At 48.8% G+C, this 27,611-nt stretch overlaps 1 protein-coding gene across 2 annotated transcripts; it reads right to left on the minus strand.

Annotated features, from left to right (window-relative positions):
• Positions 1 to 1,256: 1,256 nt before the first annotated feature.
• ACAN (aggrecan) lies at positions 1,257 to 27,611 on the minus strand. Of its 2 annotated transcripts, XM_051628274.1 has the most exons (17): positions 27,542 to 27,611; positions 26,624 to 26,995; positions 24,930 to 25,104; positions 24,271 to 24,398; positions 23,397 to 23,690; positions 21,858 to 22,370; positions 21,188 to 21,362; positions 20,634 to 20,761; positions 20,219 to 20,512; positions 19,888 to 20,082; positions 16,160 to 19,198; positions 7,638 to 7,751; positions 4,752 to 4,910; positions 4,179 to 4,261; positions 3,689 to 3,833; positions 2,793 to 2,975; positions 1,257 to 1,345 (listed from the first exon to the last, which is right to left on the minus strand). In XM_051628274.1, the coding sequence occupies exons 1-17, from the start codon at positions 27,609 to 27,611 to the stop codon at positions 1,257 to 1,259; spliced, it is 6,156 nt and encodes a 2,051-aa protein (XP_051484234.1). The 2 variants fall into 2 exon arrangements, with proteins under 2 accessions (XP_051484234.1, XP_051484235.1); XM_051628275.1 differs by lacking the exon at positions 7,638 to 7,751.

Here is a 27,611-nt window from a genome sequence, read left to right on the forward strand (position 1 = left end):
TCTGGATACCCAGGACTGTCTCATCCTTGGCTGAGCATCATCTCATCACTGTCAGCTCAGCCTTGTGCTCACCCCAAGTTTCTGCAAGGGAGCTCATTTATGAGTGTTAATTAATGCCCCAGTGTGAGGACTGGAAGCTGGAGGGCAAAGTATTTTCTGCTGGTAAGGGGCTTTAGAGGATTTTAGGCATGTATGTTAACCCTGTCCTGGGGTGCGAGCTGAACAGGGGGGCAATGTCCTACCCCAGGGTCTTTCTTCAGCTGGAACTTGGGAATCATAGAATAGTTTTGGTTGGAAGGGAACTTTAAAGGTCTATTCCCCACAGATCTATTGTCTGCAGGGCTGCAGCCTTGGGTGCTGGCTGGGGCTGAGCTGGTCCCGTGTAACCTGAAGCAGCCTGTTAGGGCTCCTCTTTCTTCCCCACTGTCTTGCCCCTGCCCCAGGCCTATACAGACACCCCTTTTCTCCCAAAACCACAAAACTGACCAAAAGCTTGTTCCGATTTCACTCTCTTTATTATTTATCATTCTTTCAAAATAGGATATATTCAAAAATATAAATAGGTGCAGGGAACGCTGGTGCCCCGCACGGTCCCCTGGAAAGAGCATGTTGTCCCGGGATGGGTGCTGTGCTGTTGGGGGGGGGGTGGGGGTGGTGGGGAAGCAAAGGGGGGCTGCAGCCCCCAGCACCCAGGTCCTGGGTCTCAGCATCCCCTCCCCTCCTCCTGCAGCTCCTTCCACTGCAGCCCCCCCCCCAGCCCTCCCCACCCACACCGACACGCTGGAGCAGTAGGAGGATTTTGGAGGAAAAAAAAAAATAAAATCAAAATCAACCCCCAAAAAGGTGCTGTTCACCCCGGAGATTAAATAACAGAAATAATTAAATTGTTCGTGGATAAAATCAGGAAAAAAATAATCATCTTTATTATTTAACTTAACCCCCTGCCCTCTGCAAACCCACCCCCCTCCCTGTCCCTGAAGGCACGAAGATAATTGGAACCGGACGGTTAGTAAAAATGCTGAGATCTAATTTGCTTTGCTTTGGTGCTTGGAGAAAAAAACACATTAATTTTTTTTTTTTTATATATATATATACACAAAGGTGGGTTTGTCTTTAATATAATTTGTTTTTTTTTTTTCCTTATACGACAAAAAAAGCAACAAGAAGAAGAAGAAATCAACTCTGTTAATATAACTGTTCTGTTAAAAAATCTCTCTTTCTCTCTCGCTTTCCCCCTTGGTCTCTCTCGCCCCGCTCTAATGGGTGGGTCTGTGCACGGCTCTGCCGCTGGGTCTCGACTGGCTCCTGGGGCTCCTCTTGTAGAGACTGCGCTGGTAGTTGGAGGCTGTGGGAGAGGGAGGAGAAGAAAAGGCACCTTGTTAGCAGGAGCTGGGACAGAGACGCTGCTTGTCCCGTGCTGGCTGTCCTGGCCCCGGGCTCCCTGGAAAAACACGGGCAGCCGCAGGCAGCGCTGCCCGGCAGGCGGCTGCGTGAGCACCAGCCTGCTCGCCCGTGCACAACGGGCCCTTCTCTCCTCCTCGCTGCTGGGGTTTGCTTCACCCAGGGGTGAGGGTGCCCCGTGTCTCCCGGGAGCCTGGGCAGAAGCATCCTCTCCACGGATGCTCGGCCCATCCTTTCCCTGTGCCCAGCCAAGCAGGCAGCTCTGCTAACTGGGTGGGCATGGGGACTGCTTCTGCATCTCCCCTTCCCATCCCTGATCCATTGGGGAAGGAAATATTCATCAGTAGTGGGAGGCACATGGAGCACAGGAAGGCAAGCAGCCCCGTCCGGCTGGCAGGGACAAGGTTTCTGCCTTATGTTGCTCCCTTGAAGGTGGCACCACTCTGGTGTGATAATTGCTGGAAGGTTTTGCTGGCAGCAGCAGAAGCTGGTTGGAAACAGCTTCAGCCTTTTGATCACTGATGCTCTGTGCCAGGAGCAACCCGCAGCTCTCTGGGTCTGCAGCAGAGCCACAGGAGTCAGCAGCTTGTTCCACACTGTGAGGCTGCCCTTAGACATCTCGTCTGTCCTTTCTCCTTCCATCTCCTACCTGGGGTGGAGGTTTGTCTCTTAAGCCCCTATCGACTTTCCCTGGCTGTTGGGACTGTTCCTTTAGCTGGAATTGCCCAGCTGGACCAGAACCTGGCAAGGAGGCCGCTGGACAGATGCAGTTTGGCTGAGGCTGATGAAATTATTGGGAAGCTGCAGGCGAGCAGGGATGGGACAGGGGTGTAGGCAGGCCTGGGAGTGGGCTGGGACACCAGTGGGAGTGGGCTGGCTGCTGTCAGCTGGAAGCCTGACAGGAGAAGGGTCAGGAGCCCAGCCCTGTCCCTTGGCTTAGCTCTGCCACAGGGCTCCTGTCTGTTCCTGGGGCACGGGGATGCTGGGGAGGGCTCTGTGGGCACCACAGCTCCTTGCTCCTGTTCCCTCTGCTGATGCAGGTGGTGCCAAAACTCACCCTTTCAGAAGCTGTTTCTTTTCTTTTCTTAAGTAGCCTGAGCCCTCGGTAAGCTCCTTACTGCCTTTTCCTGGCTCTGGAATTGCCCTTCTATACCTAGGAGGAGGAATTGCCCAGGCTGCCCCTCCACATCTGCCCAGAAGATGCCAACTCCCATGTCCCCATCACAGGGGAGCTTTCCAGCAAGTCAAGTGACCATGATGTCCCCTTCCACCTGGCTCGGAGCCAACCTACACCCTAAGGTGATACCCTCCTCATTCCCAGCTCCTTCTCCCAGCTGCAGGGATTCCTCAGCCCTCCTCTGGAGGGTGCCTGAACCCGAGACCAGACGTACGGTTGATGCAGGATATCCGTGGCTCCTCCCACTGCCCGTTGGGCTGGCACCGGATGGTGGGCACGTGGCGCTGGATGAAGCCCTGGCTGCACTGGTACCGCACCAGGGCGTTGATTTCGTAGCGCTCCTTCCTCCGGCCGAAGGTCCTGGCATTCTCCACAGCAGGGGGGTCCCCACAGGCCACTGCAGGAGGTGGGCAGAGACATGGAGAGCTTGAGGACTCCTGCCTGCCTGGCACAGGCTGGGCATGCACAGCCTCATCACTCTGCTTCTCCCACTTCCCACCCTGTGGGATCGCTAAGTGCTGGTGAGAGAGAGTGATCAGTGGCTACTTGAAAAGTGGCCACTTCTGGGGTGGAGAGAGGCAGCTGTGTCCACAGCCACCCTGAGATGCCATGGGAGCAATGCCTTCTCCTCTTATTCCCCCCTTGGTATAACATCTCTGATGTAGAAGGTGTCTGGGTGCCATCAGGGCAGGTGCCATCACCTGAGGCTGCTGGACGTTTTCTGCTACGTCCATAATAAGGTAATTCCCTTTGGGGGGAGAAAAGATGCAGACAATACAAAAAGGGGACAACTGATGAATTAAATCCCTCTCAGTTTGCTTTGGTCCACAAAATTTAGAGGCAGGAGGATATGGAAATTCTGTGATGGGCCTTAAAACAAAATAGTGGTCTGTCTCCGGGCTCTGTGGCCGCCTCAGGGCTCTGTGTCTGCCTTTTAGGGGGGCAGCGAGAGCTGGGCATGGCTCTGGCCACTTGGATCCATGGGAGGGCATGAAGCTGGTGTGTGGCAGTGACAGCTCTGGCTGGCAACACGAAACCCTGGTCCTGGCCCCAGCCCTGCAGCCACTGCCTGAGTCCCCCGTCCTTGCTGGCAGGGCACAGGGTGCTGACCTGTTCCTTTCTTGCAGGTGAAAGGGAGGTGGTAGTTGCAGGGCACGTCGTTCCATTCGCCTCGCTCGTGCCAGATCATCACCACGCAGTCCTCGCCCGCCGCAAAGAAGTTATCGGGTTGGTTGGGCCTCCAGTTCTCATATTGCTGCCAAGAGAGGAAAGCCCTTCAACTGAGGCTGAGCTCTCCCCTCTCCTACTCCCTCCTTCTTCCCATCTGCTGCCTCCCCCATGCACCTCACCAGCAGAGAGCACAGGTTGCCAGCACTGCTACCACAGTGTTTCTTTCTACTGTGATGGTGCCCAGGAGCGTGGCTGACCAGCTTCACTACAGGCTTGGAAAAAACATGAGCCTCACAAAGTTTAGGGCTGCCTCCACTCAACACCCAGCCCAAGCACTCAATACGTAACTCATGGGGCTCTTCCCACCTGAGAAGAACCTCTTCCCTCCCACCAAAGGGGTGCCTGTCCATGCCAGGGGGCTGCTGCTCACCAGGGAGTGCCCGTCAGACCAGCGGAAGTCGTTCTCCACAGCCCTGTCGCTGAGGCCGATCCACTGGTAGTCCTGTGCATGGCCTGGAAGAACCAGAGGGGGAGAGAAAAGTGTGTCATGGTTCCCCTACTCCTTGTTGGAAGCATTTCATTGCTATCTTATCTGTCTCTGGCCCTGGAGCCTTTGGGTCATTCAGCTCCTTCTCCATCACCAGCCCTTGATGCCCTTTTTTCCTCACATCATGTTTGTCCATCTCCCTCCCCACTCAACATGGAGCCACCCACACCAGCATGGGCCACCATGCTTGTTGCAGCAAGAGAATATCTTCTGAACAGGCCACATCAGCAACGTGGTAAGAGCAAAGAACTGTCCTAGACAAGAAAGGGCCCTCTTCTGTCACGTAGCTGGACAGTTCCTCCTCTCCCACTCAAGGGTGAGGCCTCATTAGGAAATCTGTGAGCACTAGTTGGGGAAATCGTGGTTTGTTTTACATAATTTCATATAAATCTGCCCATAGACTCATAGTCCAACAGATGGACCCCTGCCCAGTCTCAAGCTGCCCTCAGCACTCACTGTTCACAAATTCTTGCTCCTCTGGGGTGATGATACTGCTCAGGTGGGCTTGATGTTGTCGGCATCTGGTCTCTGCATCCATCCAAGTCTCCCTGTCTTCAAAGTGCCTGTAACAGTTGCCCTGGAACTTGGTCCAGCCTTCCTCACAGTTTTGCAGGTCTGAAACACACAAAGGAGGCATGAAAAAGAGTTGGAGCATGAGTTTGGAAGCCTTCCAACTCACTTCTCATCATGCTCTCATGGCATAGGACAAAACATGGTCACTTCCACTAAAAAGCAAACCCTGACACTCTTGTCTGTGGGAAATCCCAGGAAAAATGCCCAGAAGGCACCCAAAACATGCAGAGAGGGGAGCCTGTGTTGAAGACCCCGTGTTTGCAGTAACATGTCCGGTGCTACTGGAAAACTTGAGTGATACAAACTTATTCCTGAGTATTTCAATCCCTGTGTCATGTTCATGGACTCCGTTTTTGAGGTGCTGACCAAGCAAGAGCCCCTCTCTTCCCACTTGTGCTGGCCTGCAGAGTGCTCTTGCTTTGAAAAGAAACTTCAAAACCTGAATCCAGATGCCCAGATACCAACAGGTATGTGTTGAAAAGGAAAGAGGGGAGGAGAGTCTAGGTTTGGAAGGTTGAATTTCTTAGTCGTGGTTCTGTGGTTCTGGAGGAGAGACAAGCCCACCAAGGTGGGAGAAAAGAGATGAAGGCAGGAACTTACCATGGTGGAGAGGGAAAATGAAAATCTTGGGAGCTGCTAGAGAAGTACAAACATTTCTCAACTTTTCAGAATATCTTTTACCATCTGAGAAACACTGAAGAGTTGAACCCATTAATTAACATCTCTGCAGATGTGGGAGAGCAAAGGTGAATGGAGAAACCACCAGAAAACACCTTCAGTAACTCCCATTCCATGCAACACCACACATTTGCTCCATATAACTGAAGGAAAGAGAAAATGAAATGTGTTTAATCTCAGCCTTTCAGATTCCAAATCTACCATCTTTCTCAGGCACTCCTGCTCTTGGAGTGGTGGGTTTTCACGAGTCCTCATGCCTCTCTCCCTTTCCAGTAAGGTCTTCTGTACTCAGTTTCTTTCTTCTGCTGTTAAACTTGGCAGGTCAATGCACTTCTCACCTTCCATCACACTAATTCCTCCTAATCCACCCTTCTGGTGTTGTTCCAGCTGGAGACTGCAGACATTTCATAGATGTTGGAAGCACTGGTAGTTGAGGCACTACAAAATGTTTTCTTCCTTCTTCAACAGATCAAATGGATTATCTGGAAGTAACTGAAGATCTAAGGATTCTTGGTCTTTGCAGGCAGATCACTTGCACAAGGTGAGCAGAGATTACATTCTGTCTTCTGAGATTTAAGATATTTTTTCCAGCAGCTTGAATGCCACCCCTTGTCATCACAGCCTGGGGATGGGACAGTGCATGGCACAGAACCTCAGCAGGACAATTCCTAGGAGAAAGGCCACTCGTTCCTACATAGCTGTTGCTTATGGGGAAATATGACACTGATTGTCTTGGAAAGAATGATGAGAAGTGTGTTCCCTGGTAGGGACATTGTCATGGTGACAAGAAGGTTTGGCTGTGTGCAAGATGGCAAAGCTCACCTATGGTGTCCTGCTGTTCTTGGAGACCAATAGATGTTATGGAATGGAAGATTTCCTCATGGGCAAAAAGAAGATTTACATTCACCACCAAATTTGGGGCACTGGCTTCCTCTTTCTTGCATTTCCCAGGCTGTGGGCCCCAGGCATCACAGCCCATAAATCACAAAAGAGAGGAAATTAAGTGTGGCTTGGAATAAACAAGGTGTTAAGTGGCTGCAGGGTAGAAAATCTCTTGTTCTCTTTCAGGGTTCTTCAGCAACATGTAGCAGGGATGGGGAAATCAGAGGCTGATGAGATTGCCTTAGGAAAGTGATGTTGAGACAGATGGTCCAGTGATCCTGAGCTGTTTCCTCCTGATCTACTCCATGTGATCATATTGGAAGCAGAAAGAGAAATACAGAGAAAGGGGAGGAGACAATCCAATATATATCATCATTACTCATATCAAGGTGAAGAAGACACTGCGACCTTTTCCCTCTTTTGTTTGAGCAAGGCAGGAGAGCTTCCCTTCAAGCTAAGCTGATAAAAGTTTGGGCTTTCATCAGCTTGAAGAAAAAAACCAAACAACCCTTTTTTTCTTTCCTTGTAGAAACAAAAAGAAGTATTAGTGCAGGTCAGAGTACCTAATTTTGATGGAAAAATAGGTCACTTCACATTTTCTCAAAGATATACATTCCCTGCTGATTCTACCACAGGAAGCCACATTGAAGAGATGACAAAAATGTCATGCTGTGTCAAATCGCTGGAGATTCCTGGAGTGAATGAGGCTTCTCTCAGCTGCATCTTCACAGAGAGAAACACAATAATTTTGCATGGCTCAGTTGAAGCATCCTTCCATGAAATCCCAGTCTAGCAGAGAAAGTTTGCCTGGGGTGAAGATGTACTCAGATGTGTCCCTACTGTTACAGATGAACGGAAAGACTCTTGACCCAAAGAGGCAGTGACTTCTGTGATCCACACTGTTACAAGCTGTTTGAAGCCTCACTAGAGAAACTTTAAAAACAGAGAAACCTGAAGAAGACACCTCAAGCTCCTGCTTAGGAATCTTAGAGGACACTTGCTGTGCTGAACAAAGGAGTCAAAATACACAAGTAAAACTCTCAAAGCTTTTCCCTACTCTGTTTTAAGCTGCTGTTAGAGGTTAGCTCACTGAGATGAGGGCAGGACTGATGGAAGCACCCGGGAACAGCTCTTTTTTTTTGGGGGGGTAGGGTGGGAAGGAGGTGGTGCAGCAGTTAGTAAGATTAGCTGAAGCCAGGGAGGCCGTACCGATCTCACACAGGTCCCCTCCGTAGCTGGGAAGGCATAAGCATTTGAAAGAGTCGATGCCATCAGCGCAGGTAGCTCCATTCAGACAGGGGCTTGGGTGGCACTCATCAGTGTCTGCAAGAAATCAAGGGCTTCCATTAGGGCTCTGGGCAGACAACAGGAGAACTTGTTTCCTTGCTTGTTTAGTCTTTTTGGGGGGAACCTGGGAGCTGCTAGGGTCTTATTCTAAGACATGCTGCCACTGCTGCTGCTGGAAGAATGAAGGTGAGAGACCCAACCCATCCTATGAGGGAGACATTGGTTTTCTGTCACTTGCTGGTTGAACATCACTCTGACGACAGGTGGACAAGCTCAGCAGCTATGGTAACTCTTCCTTGTCTGCTGCCTCTGCTTGATGGATTGAACTTGTGTCTCCACTAGCTATATGCCTTTGAGGAAGAACGTGGGATTCTTGTAAGTCATGGAAACATCCAGAACTTGATTTCTGTCTCCTAACCGGACTTCCTGGGGACAGTGCTCGCTACTAGTTTCTTCCTAACCATAATTTAGATGAAGTTCCAGGGAAAAGAAATCTTGCTGAAGATGAAGAAAGTGCAGGGAAGAGAGGAGGTGGGTTTAAAGATGGTTCAGAGACCCTCAACCTCTTGTGGAGGAGACTGCTCTTAGTTTCCCACCTAGAGCAGCCCTTCAGATTCTTTCTGCTTTTCTGGAAGTGAACAGAGAAGTTGTTCTGGGAAGAGTTTGGCTAATTAGAGCATGAATACTCTGGAGAAGGCCACAGATAGCCAGTTTGTATCTATATATTATAAAACCTAGCTTGTGCTGGAAGTAAAAGCTCTTCTCTCAGTATCTCTCCAGACTGAGCCTTAATCCTACTTACTGAGCTTTGGAATCAGAAGAAGAGCCATTCAGAATGGAAAGATTTCAGAGATGTTCAACTCAGAAGCACGAAGGAAGATGAAGGAAGGAAGTGGGAGCACACCCATGCAGGTTAAGTTAAATGATGGCTGGTTAGACAAGATTTCTCTTCCACACTCAGAAGAAACGTGAGGCTTCAGAAGTACTAACACTCCATGCTGTTCTTGTGGATGAGAAGGGTTAGTGAGGAGACCTTCAAAGATGATAAACATGCTGGCTACGGAAAAACCAGAGCAAAGCAGCGAGTCCCCAGGGTCTGTGCTCATCTTCTGATTGGTGTATATTCAGTTGGTTGTTTCCCTGCAGAACAGTGGCCTGGCTGCTCACGTGTCCCCAGGCACATGAGAGCAGATGCATGTTATACTGTTTAATCACTCAGTGGTCAATGTCTGATATGTCAGCTAAGAGATGACATGTTCTCTAACGTGCCTAAGTGGTGGAGAAAACTCCTTCCGACCTTGGATGTTATATCGGTTTGTGCTTTGGAGCATGAAGCTTGTCATCTTTATTCTAGGTTGTATCACTGTGAGCAATGCAATTATTCCTCAGATGGCTGATGAACCATTTACTCCAGCTTGGCAGATCTTCTCTGAAAGAAGGAATTTTTTCCTCTGGATTGCCCTTCTAAATACTCATGAATGCCTTCTGGATTGCCTTGTTCACTGCGACATGAAGAGAACTGGAGATCCTGTTTCCGTGACACTGATAAATACTTTCAAGAACAGAATGGGGGTCATAGATCTAACAGAAGTGAAGGATTGAACTTGGCTGGCTATTGCTTGTGAGTCACCCTTGGAGTTCCTAGAATATGGAGAGCCTAAAAGAAAACAAAGTATCCTGAGGGATGACTACAACTCTAGAACCTCCTTATGCTTCCCAACAGCAGTGACAGCAGAAGGTCATGTTGATTCCAGTGGGCTCCAGCTGAACAAGTAAGGAAAGTCTCTCCTTTGTCCATTAGGCTCGTTGAAGTGGAAAGCATGATGCAGAAGTAGAAGAAAAGCACACACAAGAGCTAGAGCAGAACATTTAGCAGGGAATAATGAATCTTCAGCTGTCTTCAGTCACGTGGACTAGAACTTGGCATGTCCAAGATCTTTTCTGAGGTGCAGGAGACCTTCTGCGAGTTGCCATCCCTGGTCCCGGAGGAGAAGGGAACAGGCACACACGTGCAAAGTCATTGCCACAGATTTCCAGCTGGGAAATAACACTGGGACAGAATTTTCTTTACAGATATTGTATATAATATGATTGCACATATTATATATGCTGTAAAAACAAATCTCTGCATATAATATATATGTTATATATCTCTCCATATGCACACATATATATTTTTATATAAGACATGTAGAGAAAGGGTGTGTACTTGTAGATAATGTTGGAAAAACAGACACTAAACACAGTGGGAGACTGGTTGTTTTTTTCCTAGAAGCAAATGGCTGCAAAATGGCTGGAAAGAGATGTTTTAAACACAGGATGATACCAAACTTCCCCTTCAGGCTGTTGGGGCAGTGACACTATTCCATCTGGATTCAGAATCGCTTCACCGAGCTGATACCAGGAAGCTCAAACATACCAGCCACGTTGCAGGAAAAGTTGGTGGTTCTGGTCCTTCTGGGAAATCTAGGTCTTGGAGATCTTTTTGAAAAGTGAGCTCTAAACAGTAAAACTGGCAGCGATGTTGTCTCTGGAAACCCTGGCAAGCTGTTTTGTGGGTGTTTCTAGGATATTGCATAAAAGCCTTAGGATTTACAGGAGGTGAGAACTCCAGTAAAAGAAACAAAAGCCCAATACATCCCATCCAGCATGCAATGCTTGGGCGTTTTCTTCATAACGTTTTGTACACCATGAATGTGTCCTCCTCCACAGAGTTTAGAGGCAGAAGAGGTTAGTAAATCACTGTACACCTCTCCAGCCAGCTGAAAAGCCTGCAGCACTCAAGGTGTGCCAGCTCTGCTCAGCCTGGTGCGAGCTCCCCTCCTTCCACAGCACAGCTGCCTGCACCACCCCGGGATCTCACACAGGCCCCAGCTATTTATTTGCCTGGGTGAGCAGTCACTCAGAGTCAGCTCTGCTTTGAGAAGCAGCTCAAGAAGACAAGGCTACTGCGATTATTACCCTAACAAAGAACAGGGATGCAGCAGGGGATGCAGAACAGAGGCAGTCCCTGCTTTCAAAAGCTTCAGCTCTAAAACAAGGTCGGGAGAAAATGCCTTGCAGTGCCAGGAATAGGAAGCCCATTTAGAATATATTATTAACTCAATTCTCGAGCATAATGCAAAATTAGCAGCTCTTTGGAAGACAATTCATACTGCAGTTAATATCACCCAGAAGTTGCAAGAGGTTTTTCAAACCTATTGTCACACTAATTTCTATTCTTCTGCTACTAACAGGACCCGATGTCTATCTTCTATGTATTTTTTTAAACATAAAATGCTCGAAGTAATATATCCAATGTAAACAGGGTCTTCCATCTGGAAGATGTAAACTGTTGGCTGGAGAAAGCAAGGGGAGTTTCATAGCTACAGTGCAAGCTTTGAATCTGTTTCACCATTTTCTTTCTAAGATTTCTTTTGCGTTGCCAGATACAAACTATATTTAGTCAGAGCTATTTTCTTTTGCTGCAGATAAAGTCAACATAAGTATTCTCCCAATGTCTTTTGAAAACAATTTGCTGTACTAGCCCATTTAAAATTGGAAAGAGAAATCCTTTAGAAATGAAAGAGAAATAGATTGGTCCTGGTTTTGCTCAGAAGGCAAATGGCATGCAAAAGTGAACAGGCCGTGACAGTGGTGGGAAGGAAATGCTTTTAAAATCCTTCATCCCAAGCTAAGAAGACAATACTAGAAGCAGTGCTAACACTTTTTAAAACAATACAGTCTGTGCATTTCCCTCAGTGGCAGCTGTATGGAAGATGAGCAAGAATACCCATTAAGCAAGGTCAGCTTTGTGCTTAAAACAACTACTAAGGAGAAGCAGCTTGCGAACAGAGAGGTGCTGTCACCCAAATCCTGAACAGTCTGGTTTTCCTGAAGCTGTGAGTAACCAGTTTAGGCTTTAGGATTTAGACTCCTGTTTTTGTTCAGTAGAGATCAAAAGCAGAAAGGCAAGACATTTTCAGGATGTCCAACAGTGTCTGTTGTGCTCTGTACCCTTTCTTTTATAGACCTCCTTGTAAGTGCAGTTATCCAAACAGGAGCTCAAGTGACCAGCTAGATGATTATCTTCTAGAGACAGGAAAAAAACCCCACAGCGATCCAGGTACAAATGAACTTTGTTTTTCAGAGAGTGCTGGGAAGTTTGAACTGCCCATCTGCTAGCTCAAACAGCTAAGGACATTATTGGAGAGATTGTAGGGTGACTCCTGCAAGGAAAGGAGGAGTCGGGAAAACACTTCTCTCACATTTTAAGTAAGATGCAAAATGCTGGCATCAAACACCACATTGCCAGCTAGGGGCTTATGATGAGCAATTAAGTCATTAAAATAATTAACTACAAAAATTAAACCAAAGCCTCCATGCAGAAAGGGCAGATATTGCTACAGCCTTGAAAAGCTATAATCATCTAGAGAACAGCAAATTTCCAGGAGAACCTGCTAATCTGCCAGGACCTTCAATGTGTTCAACACTCTCGTGGAAGGAGAGCTCATGAAATGTGGACAACTTGGCCTCTGAAACATTATGTATAGAAGTAAATAGCACATATATAAAAGAGTCCAGGACTGTAGGGTGCTCTTCAGAGAAGAGTTTTAATTAAGCTAATAAACTCCTGATGCAAAATAGTCTATCCAGGACACAAAATCATCTGCTCCTCCAGAAATGGTCTGTGCTTGTCTCTCAGCCAGGATTGGTACCTCCATCTTCTTCATTCCACATTAGGTGAAACTTGATGATCAGATGAATGTTTTCTAGACCTTTTTCTTCTGAGTTGATCTTCTCTGGACCGCCAAAACTCTATCCCTTGGACTTCAAGGGCATGAAGAATGAGTAAAGCCCATCAAGACCTTTCCTTATTTGGGCTCTAACCTTCAGCTGTGTCTGGGCCATAGGCAGCAGATTTCATGAGCTCATTTCACCAGAGACAAGCAAAACTGAACATAAATAGCTGCCACTTCAGCACATTTCTCTTTTTTCCTCCAACTTGAGTGAAATTTTTAAGTCATTGACTGGTCAGAATGCTCCAAACCACAGCCTTTCACTGAAGAGCCAGCATGCTTTTTCAGCTAATAATTATTCATCTTCAGATGTTACCAGAAGCAAAAAGGCCTGCTGAGTTGGCAAAAAGCTGGATGAAGAAGCCAAGCCTATGGACAATTCTTCAAGCTTGTGGGGTTCCTGTCCTCACAGAGAAATCAAACTGCTGACTAAAGACGTGTGCACGTAGCCTTCAATTTGTTTAAATGCTAAAAAATACTGGCACTCCAACTGTTAATCTTTGGTCTTCTTGTGCTTCTGGCTCTGGCTTTTAGAGAGGAGTAGAGGCTACAGCAGAGCAGAAAAATGTCATTCTTCATAAAACATCCCACAAAAAAAGACTGCTGGATTGAACTAGTGCCCTTCAACAACAGGACAAGAGGGCAACAGCCACATGCCTCCCTGCTCCTTGCTCTAAGCTCCTTCTGTAAGTTGAGGTAGCTTCTCCCATGCTTTAATGTTAGTCAAAATTAATTGCATTTAATGGACATCCATTATATCCTACAAACCCTGAGCACAGCACAAGGCACAGACATTAGATCTGATCTTTTTGTAAGAGCTACATTTCAAGACTGGGAAGCTTCGGGTAAAAAGGCAGCCACAGCATGGGAAACTGCATTTTGGGTTCCAGCCTTCAGTTCTTCCTTGTAGAATTGCCATGTTCACAATCCCCAGAGCACTGTAAAGAGTAACGACCCAAAAAAGGAAATCTGGGATCATTTTTTCTTTTTTTTTTTTCCTTAATTTTTTTTTATTTATTTATTTTTAATTTTTTTTTCTTCTTTTGTCATCACTTTGCTCTAACTCTGTAGAAGTTAATCTTGTTGCAAGTTCATGGTCGATACACTTTCTTGCCACCTGGATGAGCTTCCTTCAAATCCTGACCAGGACTGCATTTAACCCTACAGTGACACTGTAGTCAAGAAGCTAACCAACAAAAAAAAGAAGTTTTAGCCTAGAATACCTTGCCTGATGGGAGCACCAGCCACAAACAGCTACTCAAGCCCATCCCTAGTTTATAAAGGGTCTACAATTAAACTTCATGCAGTCGTCGCTTACTTCTCCCTGTCACCTGCTAAGAAACCCCAGCTGCTACATCCTCATCTCCATGACTCACAAACACACATGTTCCAATTTCAGAACATTTTTCAAGCTTCTTCACACATGAGCTGCTGAACACATGGTTTTCTTTCAAAATACTTCACAAGAATGTTGGCTAACAAATGCTCCGAAGAATCTGGCAATCTTCTTGTGGGTAATTTATAAAAAGAAAAAGCAGTGAAATAAAACCATACTTTGGGGCCAATTTATTTATTTTTCTTTTTTTCTCAGACTTTTTGCTGTTTTCCTTTCTTTCCTTCAGCCCTGCCTTTGCTGGCTTGTGTTTGTCTCCAGGCTTGGACGTGGCAGCAGGCATGGCCCAAAAGCAAAGCCCATGAGGTGAGCAAGGAGGGCTTTTGGGTGTGTACTTGTGGCAGCATCCTGCCAAGCCCTGGATGTGATGCCAGACTGGATCAGCACCACAGGAACAACTCTGCTGAGGTGCCTTCACCCACTGCTGCAGCTGAGACAGGCAGGACCTCCAATGTATTAGGAGCAGGACTGAACAAAGGGCTGTGATTACCTGTTTTCTCAGAGGGAAATGCAGTGACTCATCCAGAACACTTTGGGGATGGAAATTAAGTCAAAAAACAGGTTGAGCGTCACAAAGCACTGCACTTAGAGACCCTTCATGAGCCCAGAATGGTGTAAATGAACCAAAAAGAAGCAGCTGAGGAGGTACTGGGAAAAGGGGATGGAATTGATATTACTCTTGGTAGAAGGAAATGAGAAAATCTCTTGCATATACATTTTGTACCACATATAAGCCAGATGTCCTACATGAATGTGTGGTCTGTTGAGAACTGAGCACTGACAGTTTTGAAAAGGGGCCTATCCCCCAGGACTCTGCTCCTGATGCCAGCAAAACGAAATCAAGCCATGGCCAGGGATGTCATGGGACATCCTGTGTTACTGGGACTGGGCTCCTCCATTGGCCAAGAAGCAGCCACCAGCAAGCACAACAACATCTCATCTCATTTTCTTGTCACTGCAGTATCCCACTGCCCCCACAGCACACAAACACTGCTCAGGGGATGCTTGTCAGAAAGCCAGTGGAGCTTTTTCACTGTAAGTGGCTACTCAGATTCAAATACTGAGTCTGTTTATACTTGGCAACAAGGAGTCCTACCAAAGACAGAGTGCTAGAACACCAAAAAGGGGCAGGGTGAAAGGAAGGGCATTTCTCAGCAGAGCTGACAAAAGGTAGTGATGCTCTGAGCATTGTCTCACTCATTTAACCTGTTCTAGCTGCAGAGACCAGCAGAAGACACAGACCAGAGGGCAATCATTCTGCCAAGGGGACAATTTGCCTGATGCAAATGTTGTACTCAGCACACATGATGCTGAGAGCAGAGGTTTTTTGTCCCCAGCTGACTTGCTTTGCCTCTTACCCCTTGGCACTGCAGAGCTGCTGATGGGCAGCCTCCCCAGCTGGAGCAAGCACAATGGGACACTGGGGGATGCAGGAGCAAGTCAGGACATCACAAAAAGAGAAACAGAACTGGACAGACACTTGCAGCCCTTCTTCTCCAACTTCTCAGCTGCATCCACGAGCCAGGGTGGAAGTCTCTGGTGGGTGGATCCTTTGCTCTTTTTTCCACATGTGAAAAAAAAATCTGTTGTTTTCTCTAAACTGTCTTGGTGGCTCAGAGCAACTTCAGAGGGGGAGTGAATGCCCTAATGCCCCAGCTGGATCATGTCCAGGAGCCTGGTCACAGCAACTTTCAATGACCACTCACAGAATACTCTTTTTTGAGTCCTCACCTCTGGCAGCACAGAGGGGAGAGCTCACCTAAGTGCCAGTGATCTCCTGGGTACCAGATTATACCCCAATCATGCTCCTGGGAGGTTCCAGGTCAACTGAGCTGCTCATCACAGCTGAGTTGCAGCCATGTCCACCAGGAACAGCAATTCAGAGGACTGGCTGGTGCCTACTGTTGTGGTGCAGTGGGAGAAGGCCAGACAAACACCTCCTGGTGCTTCCCTTGAGCTGGTGTTCTGCTGCTGTCCCCAAGGGCACGTAATTGCTGAGGGCAGGCAGGAGGGAAGTCCAGGAGGCTCCTGGGGATGTGGTTACACTGGATGGATAATTGCATGACCTGCCCACAGACTATAATTTGTTAAGACAGAAGCTATTGAACATGAGCTGTGGAAAACCCCACATTTATGGCTTCCCACCACAGTAATATTTTGCTCAAACCTGCTCCTGGGTTACTGTTCTCTGCTGTGGAAGAAGCAAAATATGAAAGCTGTGCTCCCTCCCCTCCATAGCGTGTTCCCTTCTATACAAGAAGAAGACACAGTACCTTCTGTAGTGGGTCCTAATGCATCTATTGCATCTTGTGAGACTTGAGGCAGGGCAGCAGTAGTGGTGGCCAGCAGATGAGGATTGTCCAGAGCAACAGCTGTCTCCATCTCTTGTCCTGACACCGCGGGAGGGGAGGGCTCTATTTCGAGCTGAGCCTCTTCAGGGTTCCTGGGTGGCTCTGTTGGTTCAACATCTGGAGTGCTGGTCCTAATTACAACGTCTGGGACAGAGGTTTCCCCTAAAATGCCTGCAATCGAGGGTGTCACAGCTCCAGATGTTGTGTCAGGAATTTCCTTCTCCTCAGGAGCACCAGGGAGCTCACCAGTGACCAAAGATGTGGCAACAGTTTTGATGTTAGCAGCAGGCAATGCAGATGTTCCTTCACTGGTTTCATGGACTGTGGATGTTTCCATGCTAATCTCAGGAAATGCAGATGTTTCACCCCGGGCTTCTTGACTTGTGGATGTTTCTATCCTAATTTCAGGAAACAGAGAAGTTTCCCCACTTACTTCTTGAACTGTGGATGTTTCTATGGTAATTTTGGGATAGGCAGATGTTTCACCCCTGGCTTCTTGATGTGTTGGTATTTCTATTCTAATTTCAGGGAATGCAGAGGTTTCTCCACTGACTTCATGGAATGTAGAAGTTTCTATGCTAATCTCAGGAAAGGCAGATGTTTCGCCTCTTGTTTCTTGACTTGTAGAAGTTTCTATTCTAATTTCAGGAAATGCAGAACTTTCCCCACTGATTTCGTGGACCGTCGAAGTTTCTATGCTAATTTCAGGAAAGGCAGATGTTTCACCCCTGGCTTCTTGATCTGTGGATGTTTCTATTCTAATTTCAGGAAATGCAGAACTTTCCCCACTAATTTCATGGACTGTGGATGTTTCTATGCTAATTTCAGGATAGCCAGATGTTTCACCCCTGGCTTCTTGATTTGTGGATGTTTCTATTCTAATTTCAGGAAATGCAGAACTTTCCCCACTGATTTCATGGACTGTGGATGTTTCTATGCTAATTTCAGGATAGCCAGATGTTTCACCCCTGGCGTCTTGACTTGTGAAGGTTTCTATTCTAATTTCAGGAAATGCAGAACTTTCCCCACTGATGTCTTGAATGGTGGAAGTTTCTGTGCTACTTTCAGGAAATGCAGAGGTTTCCCCACTTCCTTCTTGAGCGGTGGATGTTTCGATGATAATTTCAGGATAGCCAGATGTTTCACCCCTGGCTTCTTGACTTGTAGATGTCTCCATGATAATTTCAGGAAATGCAGATGTTTCCCCACTGATTTCATGAATTGTGGATGTTTCTGCACTAGTTTCAGGAAATGCAGACGTTTCCCCGCTGATTTCATGAATTGTGGATGTTTCTACACTAGTTTCAGGAAATGCAGATGTTTCCCCACTGATTTCATAAGTTGCTGATGTTTCTATACCATTTTCTGGCAATGCAGATGTTTCCCCACTTGGTTCACCAGATGCAGAGGCCTCCCCACTTGGCCCAAAAATGTAGGGGAATGTGACAGCTGTTTCCCCACCTAGTTCCTGTGACACTGTTGGTCTTGTCACAACTTCTAATAAATCAGACGTGACTAAAGTGACTTCTGGAAGCCCCGAGGCCTCCCCACTAATATCAGTCACTGCTGAAGACTGTCCACTTAGATCTGTGGCTCCAGAAATGTCTCCACTGATGTACGGGATCCCAGATGGCTCCCCACTGAAGTCTCCTGTCCCTGAAGTAAACCCACTGGACTCCACAGCTCCAGACCCTTCTCCAGATAGTCCTCTGTCTCCAGAAGGAAATCCACTGACCTCTATCATCCCAGATGGTCCTTCTCCCACCTCTTGTGCACTTGATGTCTGTGTTACAACTTCCACCAAAGTGGTATCCACAAGAGAGACTGTGGGAAAGCCAGAGGTGAGTCCACTTTCCTCTCCAGACAGGAGGCCACTGGTGACATCAACTCCAGAGACTTCTCCACTGCTCTCAATCACTCCACTCACCTCGGGCACTCCGGAAACACTCCCACCAAAGTCTACTTGCCCAGAAGGCTGACCACTGATATCTAAACTCCCAGATACCATGCCTGATATATCTTCAGCTCCTGAAGGCAATCCACTGATTTCCAAATTCTCTTTTGCTTCTGCTTCTGTAATTGAGGGGCTTGTTGTCACTTCCTCCAAACTGGCATCTACAAAGGTAACGCCTGAGGCCTCACTGCTTCCATCGACACCAGAACTAAGGCCACTTAGGTCCACCAGGCCACTGACCTCATGAGTTCCAGATGGTTCTCCACTGACATCCAGTCCTGAGGGCAACCCGCTGAGCTCAGGCTCTCCAGAGGGCTCCCCACTGAGCTCAGCTCCTGAGGGTAACCCCTGGGCTCCACCACTGGTGCTCCACTCAGTGGATGGGAACCCTGACAGATCTCCTTCACCACTGACTCCAATGTCTCCTTTTCCTTCCTCTTGCCGTTCTGGTGCTGTTGTGACAACTTCCACCAACGTGGTATCCACAAGAGAGATATTAGGAAAACCAGAGGTGAGTCCACTTTCCTCTCCAGATGACATGCCACTGACTAGCTCAGTGCCAGAGATATCTCCACTAAATCCAGAAGGCAGGCCACTGCTTTCCACTCCAGATGGCATCCCACTAATTTCTGGTATCCTTGAAATAGACACTGATGCATCTTCCTCTGCAGAAGGTAAGCCACTGATGTCAACAATGCCAGAAGGGGCCCCACTCAGGTCCCCTGAAGGTAGCCCACTTTCTCCAGGTAGAAAGCCACTCGTATCCAGGTCTACCGATGGCAATCCACTTTCTCCAATCCCTGAGTGTTCTCCACTAAGTTCAAAAACTCCAGAAGTTGGTTCTCCACTTGTATCTGGGACTCCAGATGCCCACCCGGATGCTGAAGATTCACCACTGACTTGATGTTCTCCAGACACAGTCACCTCCACTGACACTTGGCTGACAGAAGCATTGGTACTTGTCTCCTCTGGTGTTATGGTAGCTGGAGGAAAAGCAGATGGACTCACTGGAAAAGAAAGGGTCAACAAAGAGGGAGATAGGAAAATTATTTACTAAATTTTGTTAAAGATGCTATTAACAATTTCCTGATTGATTTTACCTCCAAACTGATCCTTTTGGGATAAAGGCACAAAGTCCTGTGTGCTTGCAGAAATAATTTGGTCCCTAAACTTTTGCTAATGAACATTATATCTTAAATAAATATAAATTATGTATCTCTGAGAAACTGACAGAATATATAATCATCTGACAATGGATGATGGCAAGAGTGACATCAATTCCCACGTGCAAAAATCAAGCTACTGCTTCCCAGGAGATAAGATGTGGAAGAGAACAAGTTTGGTGTTACTCTGACCACAGGGCAGCTCTATCCTCCCTTAGGTCTGTTTCTTGCCTGCTTTCCCCATCCGTCGTACACACCAAGGTGTTTTGTAGGGTGCTCTGGCAGTGCTGCTCTGCAGCAGGGCAGGAGGGCTGGTCATTGTTTCAGTTCCAGACAAAAGTTAATTAATATACAGGTGTAGCTCCTCCTATGGCACCTGTGTACACAGCCTCAGGCTGTGCTAATATGGTGATAATTGTTTGGATTTAGAGGGAATCCCCTTCAGCCAGGACACAAGGTATTTATTTTTGGAGCGTCCCAACCCTACAACACCAGCCAAGGGGGACACAGAAGATGGGGAAGCTCTGACCCACCTGAGAGCAGTGACACATCAGTTGGAAAGACCTCTGTTCCCCAGGCTGTCTGATTCTCAGGTTGAGTGGCAAGCTCTGTCTCCGTGGTCACCTCCTCCCCAGAGGGTACCCCCTCCACTCCAGGGATCACTTGGGTTGCCAACACATATTCTTCAAAGGACGAGGTGACCCCCTCCTCCTCCACAGGTGGCAGAGCTGGAACAAAAAGGTATTGGAGGGAGTTTCCAAAAATCCAATCCAAGATGCGGGTGAAATGCTTTGCCCAGACCAGCACCCCGTCCCTTTCCCCAAGGAGATCGGTCTACACGCCCTGCAGGGGGTGGGGAGGTACCTCTGAAGCAGAAGGCGTGGTGCCGGGACAGCGGGTCGGGAAAGCCCGTCTGGTTGTTGTGCTGGTAGATGGTTCTGACGCCAGGGGTGCCCCCCCCGCAGGCGGGATGGGGACTGACGATGGGGTAGCGGAGGCTGCCATCAGCCAACCAGCCAGCGTGGCATCTGTCCAGGCCCTGCTTCCAGGCTGCGTGGAGTTGGCCAACTGAGGCCAGCGTGGCGTTTTGGGTCTCACAGTACTGCTGAGCTTCCGAGAAGGTAAACTGCTCTGGCTGGGTTGCGAAGAACACCTCACCTGAGGGATGGGAGAGAAAAGAGGCGTGAGTCCCTGCATCCCACCCACGCGCTTGCAGATGTGGAGGTGTGAGGCACAGTTTTGCTCTGCAGCCGTGCCCATAGGAGGGGGCAGAACGTACCCTTGAGCCTGTCAATGTAGCAGTAGACGTCGTAGGTCTCTGAGGCCGGGCGCATGCCGTACGACCGCACACCTGGAGAGCTCTCTTTGTCTCCTACGCAGTTGTCTCGGGGATTTACAATGGGATACCTACCAAAAGAAGAAGAGAGGAGGTAATCCAAGGTCAGCCTTATGTATCCTGGAGTGAAGAACCTCAATGTACTTGTGAGCAGGACACAAACGCTTCACCACTGGAGATGCTCAGAGCCCCCAGCGTGACTCAGAAACAAGTCCATTTACCGCTTGGGGCAATGACTACAAACCTTCCTTCACTTTTTTACATGTCAGGGCAGCTCAGCACAGCAGGAGGTACGCACAGGTCAGGGCAAAGGTAGGACAGGTTGAGAAGAAGGGGTCTATTGGCCACTAGATATCATGGCCTGGAGACAACCTTAGGTCAGGAACCCTTTAGATGCAGATGAGCAGAGCAGCACAGGACAGACCAGTGTAAAGCCTCAATCTCATGGCTAAATGGTGGTTTTGAGAGGTGTCTTCCCCAGGCCAGTACAGCTGTACCTGACTGTCTGGTCCCGCAGCCAGCCGGCGTCGCACTGGTCGAAGCCGTCCTCGTAGGCCGCCTGGAGCTGCTCGGGAGTGGCGATAACTGCGTTGTTCTGCAGACAGGCCTGCTGGGCTTGGACGAAGGAGAAGGCGTATCTGCTGGTGGCAGCTCGGTAGTGAAACACCACACCTGGGGGAAGAGAAGCCGTGGTGAGACAGCAGATACAGGACCTCCCCTCCACCAAGATACATGACCAGAAAGGGTCGTCTCAACCAATGCCTGTCAAACCCACTTTGATGGAGATGCCTCACTCATTGAGCTCTGCTGTCATCAAGGGTGATGTTCTAGCTATCTCTTTAGCCCTTCTCTAGGGTCTGCCTACCCTGTCTTTCCCCTTCCTGGAGCCAGATGCACATGGGAGTGCATATGTGTGACCATGGCTGCCCCAAACATCAGCCTGCTGAGTCCTTTTCAGCACATGATGGAGTGGCCCACAGGCTCCTCCTCACTCCCCCTGTTCTACTGTAGTGGAGGCACTCAGCCTGTTCCTGACCCCAAAAAGGCCTCCACACATCCAGGGACTTGGATGTCCTCTGTGACAGCAGAAGCTCAGACTGTTTTCAGCTGAGTGGTCACCTCTAGGAGAAACTGATCTTCAAGCTTCTTGGAGTCCTAATGGCTTACCTGTGGGGGAGATGGGCTGCTTGGGGAGGAGACCAATACCAGGGGCTGCTGTCACTCGCACGAGCTGATCCTCCACTGTGAAGGCAGAGGCAGACTCTAGCCCTGGTGTGGTGGTCACCCCCATGGCCTCTTCCACCGAGCTCACCTCCGCCGTTTCAGCGGTGATGGCAGTGCCTAAGGCTATGGTGGTGACCTCTTCAGGTACAGTCCACACCCCTGCGACATCCCCCCTGGTCACATTCTCCTCCTCTGTGGCAGCTGTCTCCACTGTGACACTGGTGGCGAAGACATCAGGCAGGAGCGTGAAGCCCTCGTACAGCTCAGTGGCAGCTGGTGTGATCTCGATGGGCTCCAGGGTGGCGATGCTGCCTCGGGCCTCCTCCTCCGTGGCGTTGCGTGGCAGAGGGAGCTCCACTTCAGTCTGGGTGACCGTCTGGATGGTGAAGGCGCTGCCCAGTTCGCTTCCCGTCTCGTCAATGAACTGCCCTGGGACCAGAGTCCCAACATCATCCCCTACACCAGGAGACAAAGCAGGAGTCAGAGGGGACATGGTCAGTCTAGCAAGGTGTACTGCATTGGTGCTGCCAGAGGAGAAGCTGGGTGTTTGCTGGCTCTGAGAGGAGCAGGAAAGTCATGATGGTCTTGTGAAACAAATGGTTTTCCTTCCTCTGTTATAGTTCTCTACAACTCTCCAGCATGGAGTGCATGGTCGGGAGCTGGGGGCAACGAGCCACCATATGCTCCACAGCTGGTACATCAGAGAAGATTCTCCCTGCTCTCCTCCCAGCTCTCCTTCCTGGGAACATCTTGCCCATATCCAAGTCTGCACTGACCTCTAGTGCCTACTGTAAGGAATTTAAGGTGGCCAGAAGGAAGCAGAGGAGCTTGGATAACCTCCACAACAGGTCTGAGCTGTAGAAGACAACTGCATCCTCCCCCTCAATGCATGAAGTCTCACCAGGATCACTATCTCCTCCTGCTCTGCCCGGGCGAGGACTTAAGAGCTCATCACATCTAAGCATGCTAACCCCATCACCAGGACAGCCAAAGTAGTCACTTGCTGTACCAAATACATTCAAACAGCTCTCATCTTTCCCCTCCCAGATCACTTTTCTGCTCAAGTCATATCCCTGGCTGTAGGAGAACATGCTTGACACGCCACTGAGCAGGTCAGCCTGCAGCAAGGATGGTGGCTTAAAGAGCAGCATAAACCAGAACTGAGCAGGTGAGGGAGAAATCTTGGATACACAGCAGGCCAGGTCTCGGCTGGGGATGGAGAGATGACACACTGTCACATTTCCCCCTAACACAGCTTTCCCTGCTCTATTTATTTCCAATTCCATTTTCCTGCTAGTTCCTTTTAGTCAGCACCTCTTGGATCTCAAGGGATCCAGAGAATTAGATCGAGATGCTCAGACAAGGACTGGCTGTACTCTGCAGCTGCAGATGCACACCCTGAGATAACCAGGAGGCTGCAGATAACCTGCCTGCTGGTGTGCAGAGACACCCTGCTGAGCCCCACAGCCCCCCCACACTCACCGCTGTAGCAGATGGCATCGTAGCGAGTGTCGGGGTGGGGGTACCCGGTCTGGTTGACGTACAGGTACACTGTCCTCACCCCCACCAGGTTTCCTCCACAGTTGGGCCGTGCCCTAGAGATGGGGTAGCGGACGCTGCGGTCGGCCAGCCAGCCTGCACTGCACATGTCCATGCCATCCTTCCAGGCCAGGTACAGCTCTCCTGTGGTGGCCAAACGGGCTCCCAAACTGTGGCATTTGTCAAAAGCTTCTTGGAAGGTGAACTTCGCGGGGGCGGTGGCATAGAAGACTTTACCTGCGATCACACCATCCAATAGCACAGGAATTAGCTGTAGAATTTCATCCCAATTCCCCTTTCTTTTCCCTTCCCACTCCTGAGAGTCTGGATAAGATGAAAAGTCCTGTGTCAGTCCCAGCTGAACAGCAACCCCATGATGGTGATGGTCTATAGAGACCAGAAGAATGTCGGGAGCCTTACAGACTGAATACAGACTGGAGCAAAACATATCAAACCAGCTGGAGACACGGGGCAAGAGGAAGAAAAAGGACAATTTCAGTTCTGATGTGCTGAATATTGCAATGAATCTCTGTCATAAGCATGGGTGACAGATACCTCCAAATGTCACACCCTCAAATGGATGACCAGAGATATGCAGGATGAAATGACCTCTCGTGGAGGTTAGACTGCCTCCATCCTCTGTACTGTATTAGTCATTTGACATTATCATTGGCCAAGGTCTAACAAAGAGACTGTGGAGAACATCTGGCCTTGCTGGGAGCCATGCTTTTCCATCTTTAACCTGCCTTGTCCAGTCTAGGTATGATCAAAGCTTTGGCTGCTTTTGTGTCTAGGAACAACAAAAGCCCCAGATCACCTTGCATTTGCTCTGCATAGCAGTAAACATCATAGGTTTCATCTGGCTCACGGACACCGTAGGTCCTCACTCCTGGAAATTCATCTTTGTCACCATAGCAGCGCTCCCGGGGCCAGTGGATGGGGTACCTAGGGGAGAGAGGGTGTATGAGGGGTGGGGGGTGGCAGGACCCTGGCAGCCCCAGCAAGGCTGGAAGGGAGCTGCTGAGTGCTGTGCACTGTGATGCTTATGGCTTCTCCTGGGCTATGGGGATGGAGAAGGATGATCTGCTGTCCTGCCCTCCCTCTGATGGTCCTGAGTACATCAGGTCACCGGGAACATCAGCCAAAACCATCAGGTGCCTCCCCAGTGAGGGATGCACAGCTCGGGATGGTTGAGCCACACTTGTGCACCTTAGCAAAACATCTGTGCTGCTCAGGGAACAGGAAGGATCAGGATTAAAGCCATTGTCCAGTCAGCTGTCACCACCAGCTGAGGAGGACAGTGGTCACTCTTCTTTCCTACTATTGATTCCCTCCCGGCAGAGAATGGCTGCAGCCCACCACCTCCCTCTGCATACCAGCTATTGCAACAGTTGCTATTTAACAACTGCTTCTCAACTCTTCAGTCATTACAGAAGCCCTTCCCCAGTGACCCTGGGGTAGCTTTCTGGTCCTCACCTGACAGTCTGATCTGCCAGCCAGCCAGCGTCACACTGCTCGTACCCATCCTCATAGGCAGCCTGCAGCTGCTCGGGAGTAGCAATGACAGCACTGTTCTGGATACAGGCCTGCTTTGCCTTCTCAAAGTTCAAGGTGTACCTTGTGGAGATTGCTCTGTAGTGGAACACAATGCCTGGAAAACACAATGGCCATCACTCACGTCTGTGATTTGAATTAGACAGTAGGAAGAAGGTCTTTATGGTGAGGGTGGTGAAACACAAGCACAGGTTGTCTAGAGGAGCTGTGGATTCCCCATCCCTGGAAGTGTTCAAGACCAGGCTGGATGGGGTTTGGAGCAATCTGGTCTAGTGGAAGAAATCCCTGCCTGTGCATGGGGGTTGGACCTAGATTATCTTTAAGGTTCCTTCCAACCCAAACCAGTCTGGGATTCTATGATTCTTTGATCTGCTAGAGAGGAGCCAGCTCCCTTCCTTCCAAAGAAGTTGGGGATTCGAAGAACAGACACTACATGTCAACTAGAATCAATTAACGATTTCTGCTGATGATCTGTATTTGAGCACCTCATGCCAAGGGTGAATTGATGGGCTCCATTCCCAGGACCTTGAAGAGCACATTGGTGAGCTAGGACGGTGACTGCTCTCCAATATGTTGTCACAAAATCACAGTGCATTAAAAGCCAGTACCTGAATAGTTGTGTAAACTCTGGGGGGAAGCCCATGGCCCAGAAAACAGAGCTGTGTCACCATCAGAAGGACTCAGTGCTTTCTGGTACAGCTCTGGGCAGTGTTTTAAATGCATGGTTCAGAAATCAGCCAGGGCAGCAGAGCAGGGACTGCGCTGCTGTGCAGGTGTCAAAGCTGCCACCTCCCAGGGTCCTGCTCAGGACCAAGGCTGCAGAGTGTCACCCACCATACAAACACCCAGGAAACAATGACAAGAGGAAAACACATTTCAGATCTCCAGATCTGCTGTAAACGTATCTAAGTCATATTTTTTTATGATCTTTATAAAAGGTGGCTACCAGTACACTCATGAGCAGGCATTAGGTCGAGTGGAAAATTCACCAGGAGGTGGGATCTCCCAGGCTCTACTCTTAGAGATACACTCTAGTGCATGTGACCAGCAGAAACCTGTTGGTTAGCTGTTAGAGTGGAAGCTGCCTGGCCCACACAGAAAGCAAAAACCAAGGTAAAGATAAGGACTGTAGGAAACTTCTGTTATTTTATCCACTTATTACTAGGACGAGCTTTGCAAGATGATGGGGAAAGTTTTTCCAGAACAGAGCAATTCTCCAGCTGAGGGCATCCCATCTCCTGAAATAGGTGGAAGAAATAAAAGGTCTTATAACAGCCCTGATTCAGCTTCTCTCCTCTGTGCCCAGCATATCCAGTACCACCTCCTGCCAAGGACTTTGTCTTGTTGTCTCAGTAACTCACCTTCTGCCAGAAGAGGAATTTTATTGCCATATATTCTGCCATGAGTCATTTTACTGGTTTGTTTAGTCTAGTTCTAGCCTGCTAAAATAAATGCCTGGCAGATGGCTTCTGCTCACCTGTCCAGGGCTTTATCTATGACCTGACCAAAAGGGTTTATGCCTATGGGGGAGCAGTACTTCCTCTGCTCTTCTTCCTCTCTTCTGCCTGGGCCAGGCAGCAAGATCTTGAGAGGAGAGAGCAAGGGCAGGATCTCACCTTTCACCAGGACCTCTATTGTGTCTTGCCTGTCCTCAATCCCGTACATCACTTCGCAGCGATAAATCCCAGTGTGGTTGGATCTCAGTGCCTTGATTTCCAGAGTGGCATCGGTGGGGATGGCAGGGTAGTTGGGCAAAGAGATCACCTCCCTGTATTCTGTGTTGAGCCTGATTTTCCCACCGGTGGCCACCAGCAAGACAACTTCGGTCCCGTTGGAGAGTTTGCTCCATTTGATCCGTGGGGTCAGCAGAGCACTGGTGTCCTCTTCTTCTGGGATGTTGAAGTAACAGGGGATGTTCAGGGAGCTTCCCAGGATAACACGCAGGGGAGACTGCTCAGGTATCTTCACTTCCAGGCCGTCACTACTGTCTGCAAATTCCCAAACAAAGCAATAGTTACATCAAGAATGTGTTTAATCCAAAATACCCAGTGCTTCCATAAACTCCAATGCCTCTACTTTGCAAACCTGTACCCACGTACTCAGACATACCCTTCTGGTCTAGTCTACTGAAAATACCTTTCAAATAGGGAGGTTGCAACCATAACCCCTGTGCCACAATTGCTCTTGGGGTTTAGACAAGTGCTGGATATGGGAAAGAAGGGAGTGAAGGGTCGTGCTGAAGTGAAGCTGCTGCCTGTGGTATGAGATCACACCTGACAGGGTTTAAAGAGGAGAATGCTGAAATTCCCTTGGTTTCCCCATTAATTTTCCTTTGCCTGGAGCTATCTCCCTGGCTCCCCAAACACAAGAACAGTGAGAGGCTCTGGCATAGCAGCCAGCCAAACCAAAGAGCCCTGTGTGTACAAAGAGCAGATCCTGGGTACACTGATTTCTGGCAGCTGCCCATGCTCAGGGATGGGACCAGAGTACATCCCACTGCTCATCCCTGCATTCCTGCAGCCTGGAGCACGTACCTGAGAGCTCCAGAGAGGCGGCGGCGGTGATGGCTGGCAAACACACAAACACTAATAGGAAAGTGGTCAT

Source organism: Apus apus, chromosome 10 (assembly GCF_020740795.1).
Source record: "Apus apus isolate bApuApu2 chromosome 10, bApuApu2.pri.cur, whole genome shotgun sequence".
NCBI classification, from domain to species: Eukaryota; Metazoa; Chordata; class Aves; order Apodiformes; family Apodidae; genus Apus; species Apus apus.

Excerpts from the sequence above, each read along its gene's own strand:
- ACAN (XM_051628274.1), bottom strand. The coding sequence starts at position 27,611 with ATGACCACTTTCCTATTAGTGTTTGTGTGTTTGCCAGCCATCACCGCC. Across the intron at positions 20,762-21,187 it reads CTGCGGGACCAGACAGTCAG|GTATCCCATTGTAAATCCCC; the intron begins GTACAGCTGTAC and ends TTCTTTTGGTAG. Across the intron at positions 20,083-20,218 it reads CCACGCCTTCTGCTTCAGAG|CTCTGCCACCTGTGGAGGAG; the intron begins GTACCTCCCCAC and ends TTTTTGTTCCAG.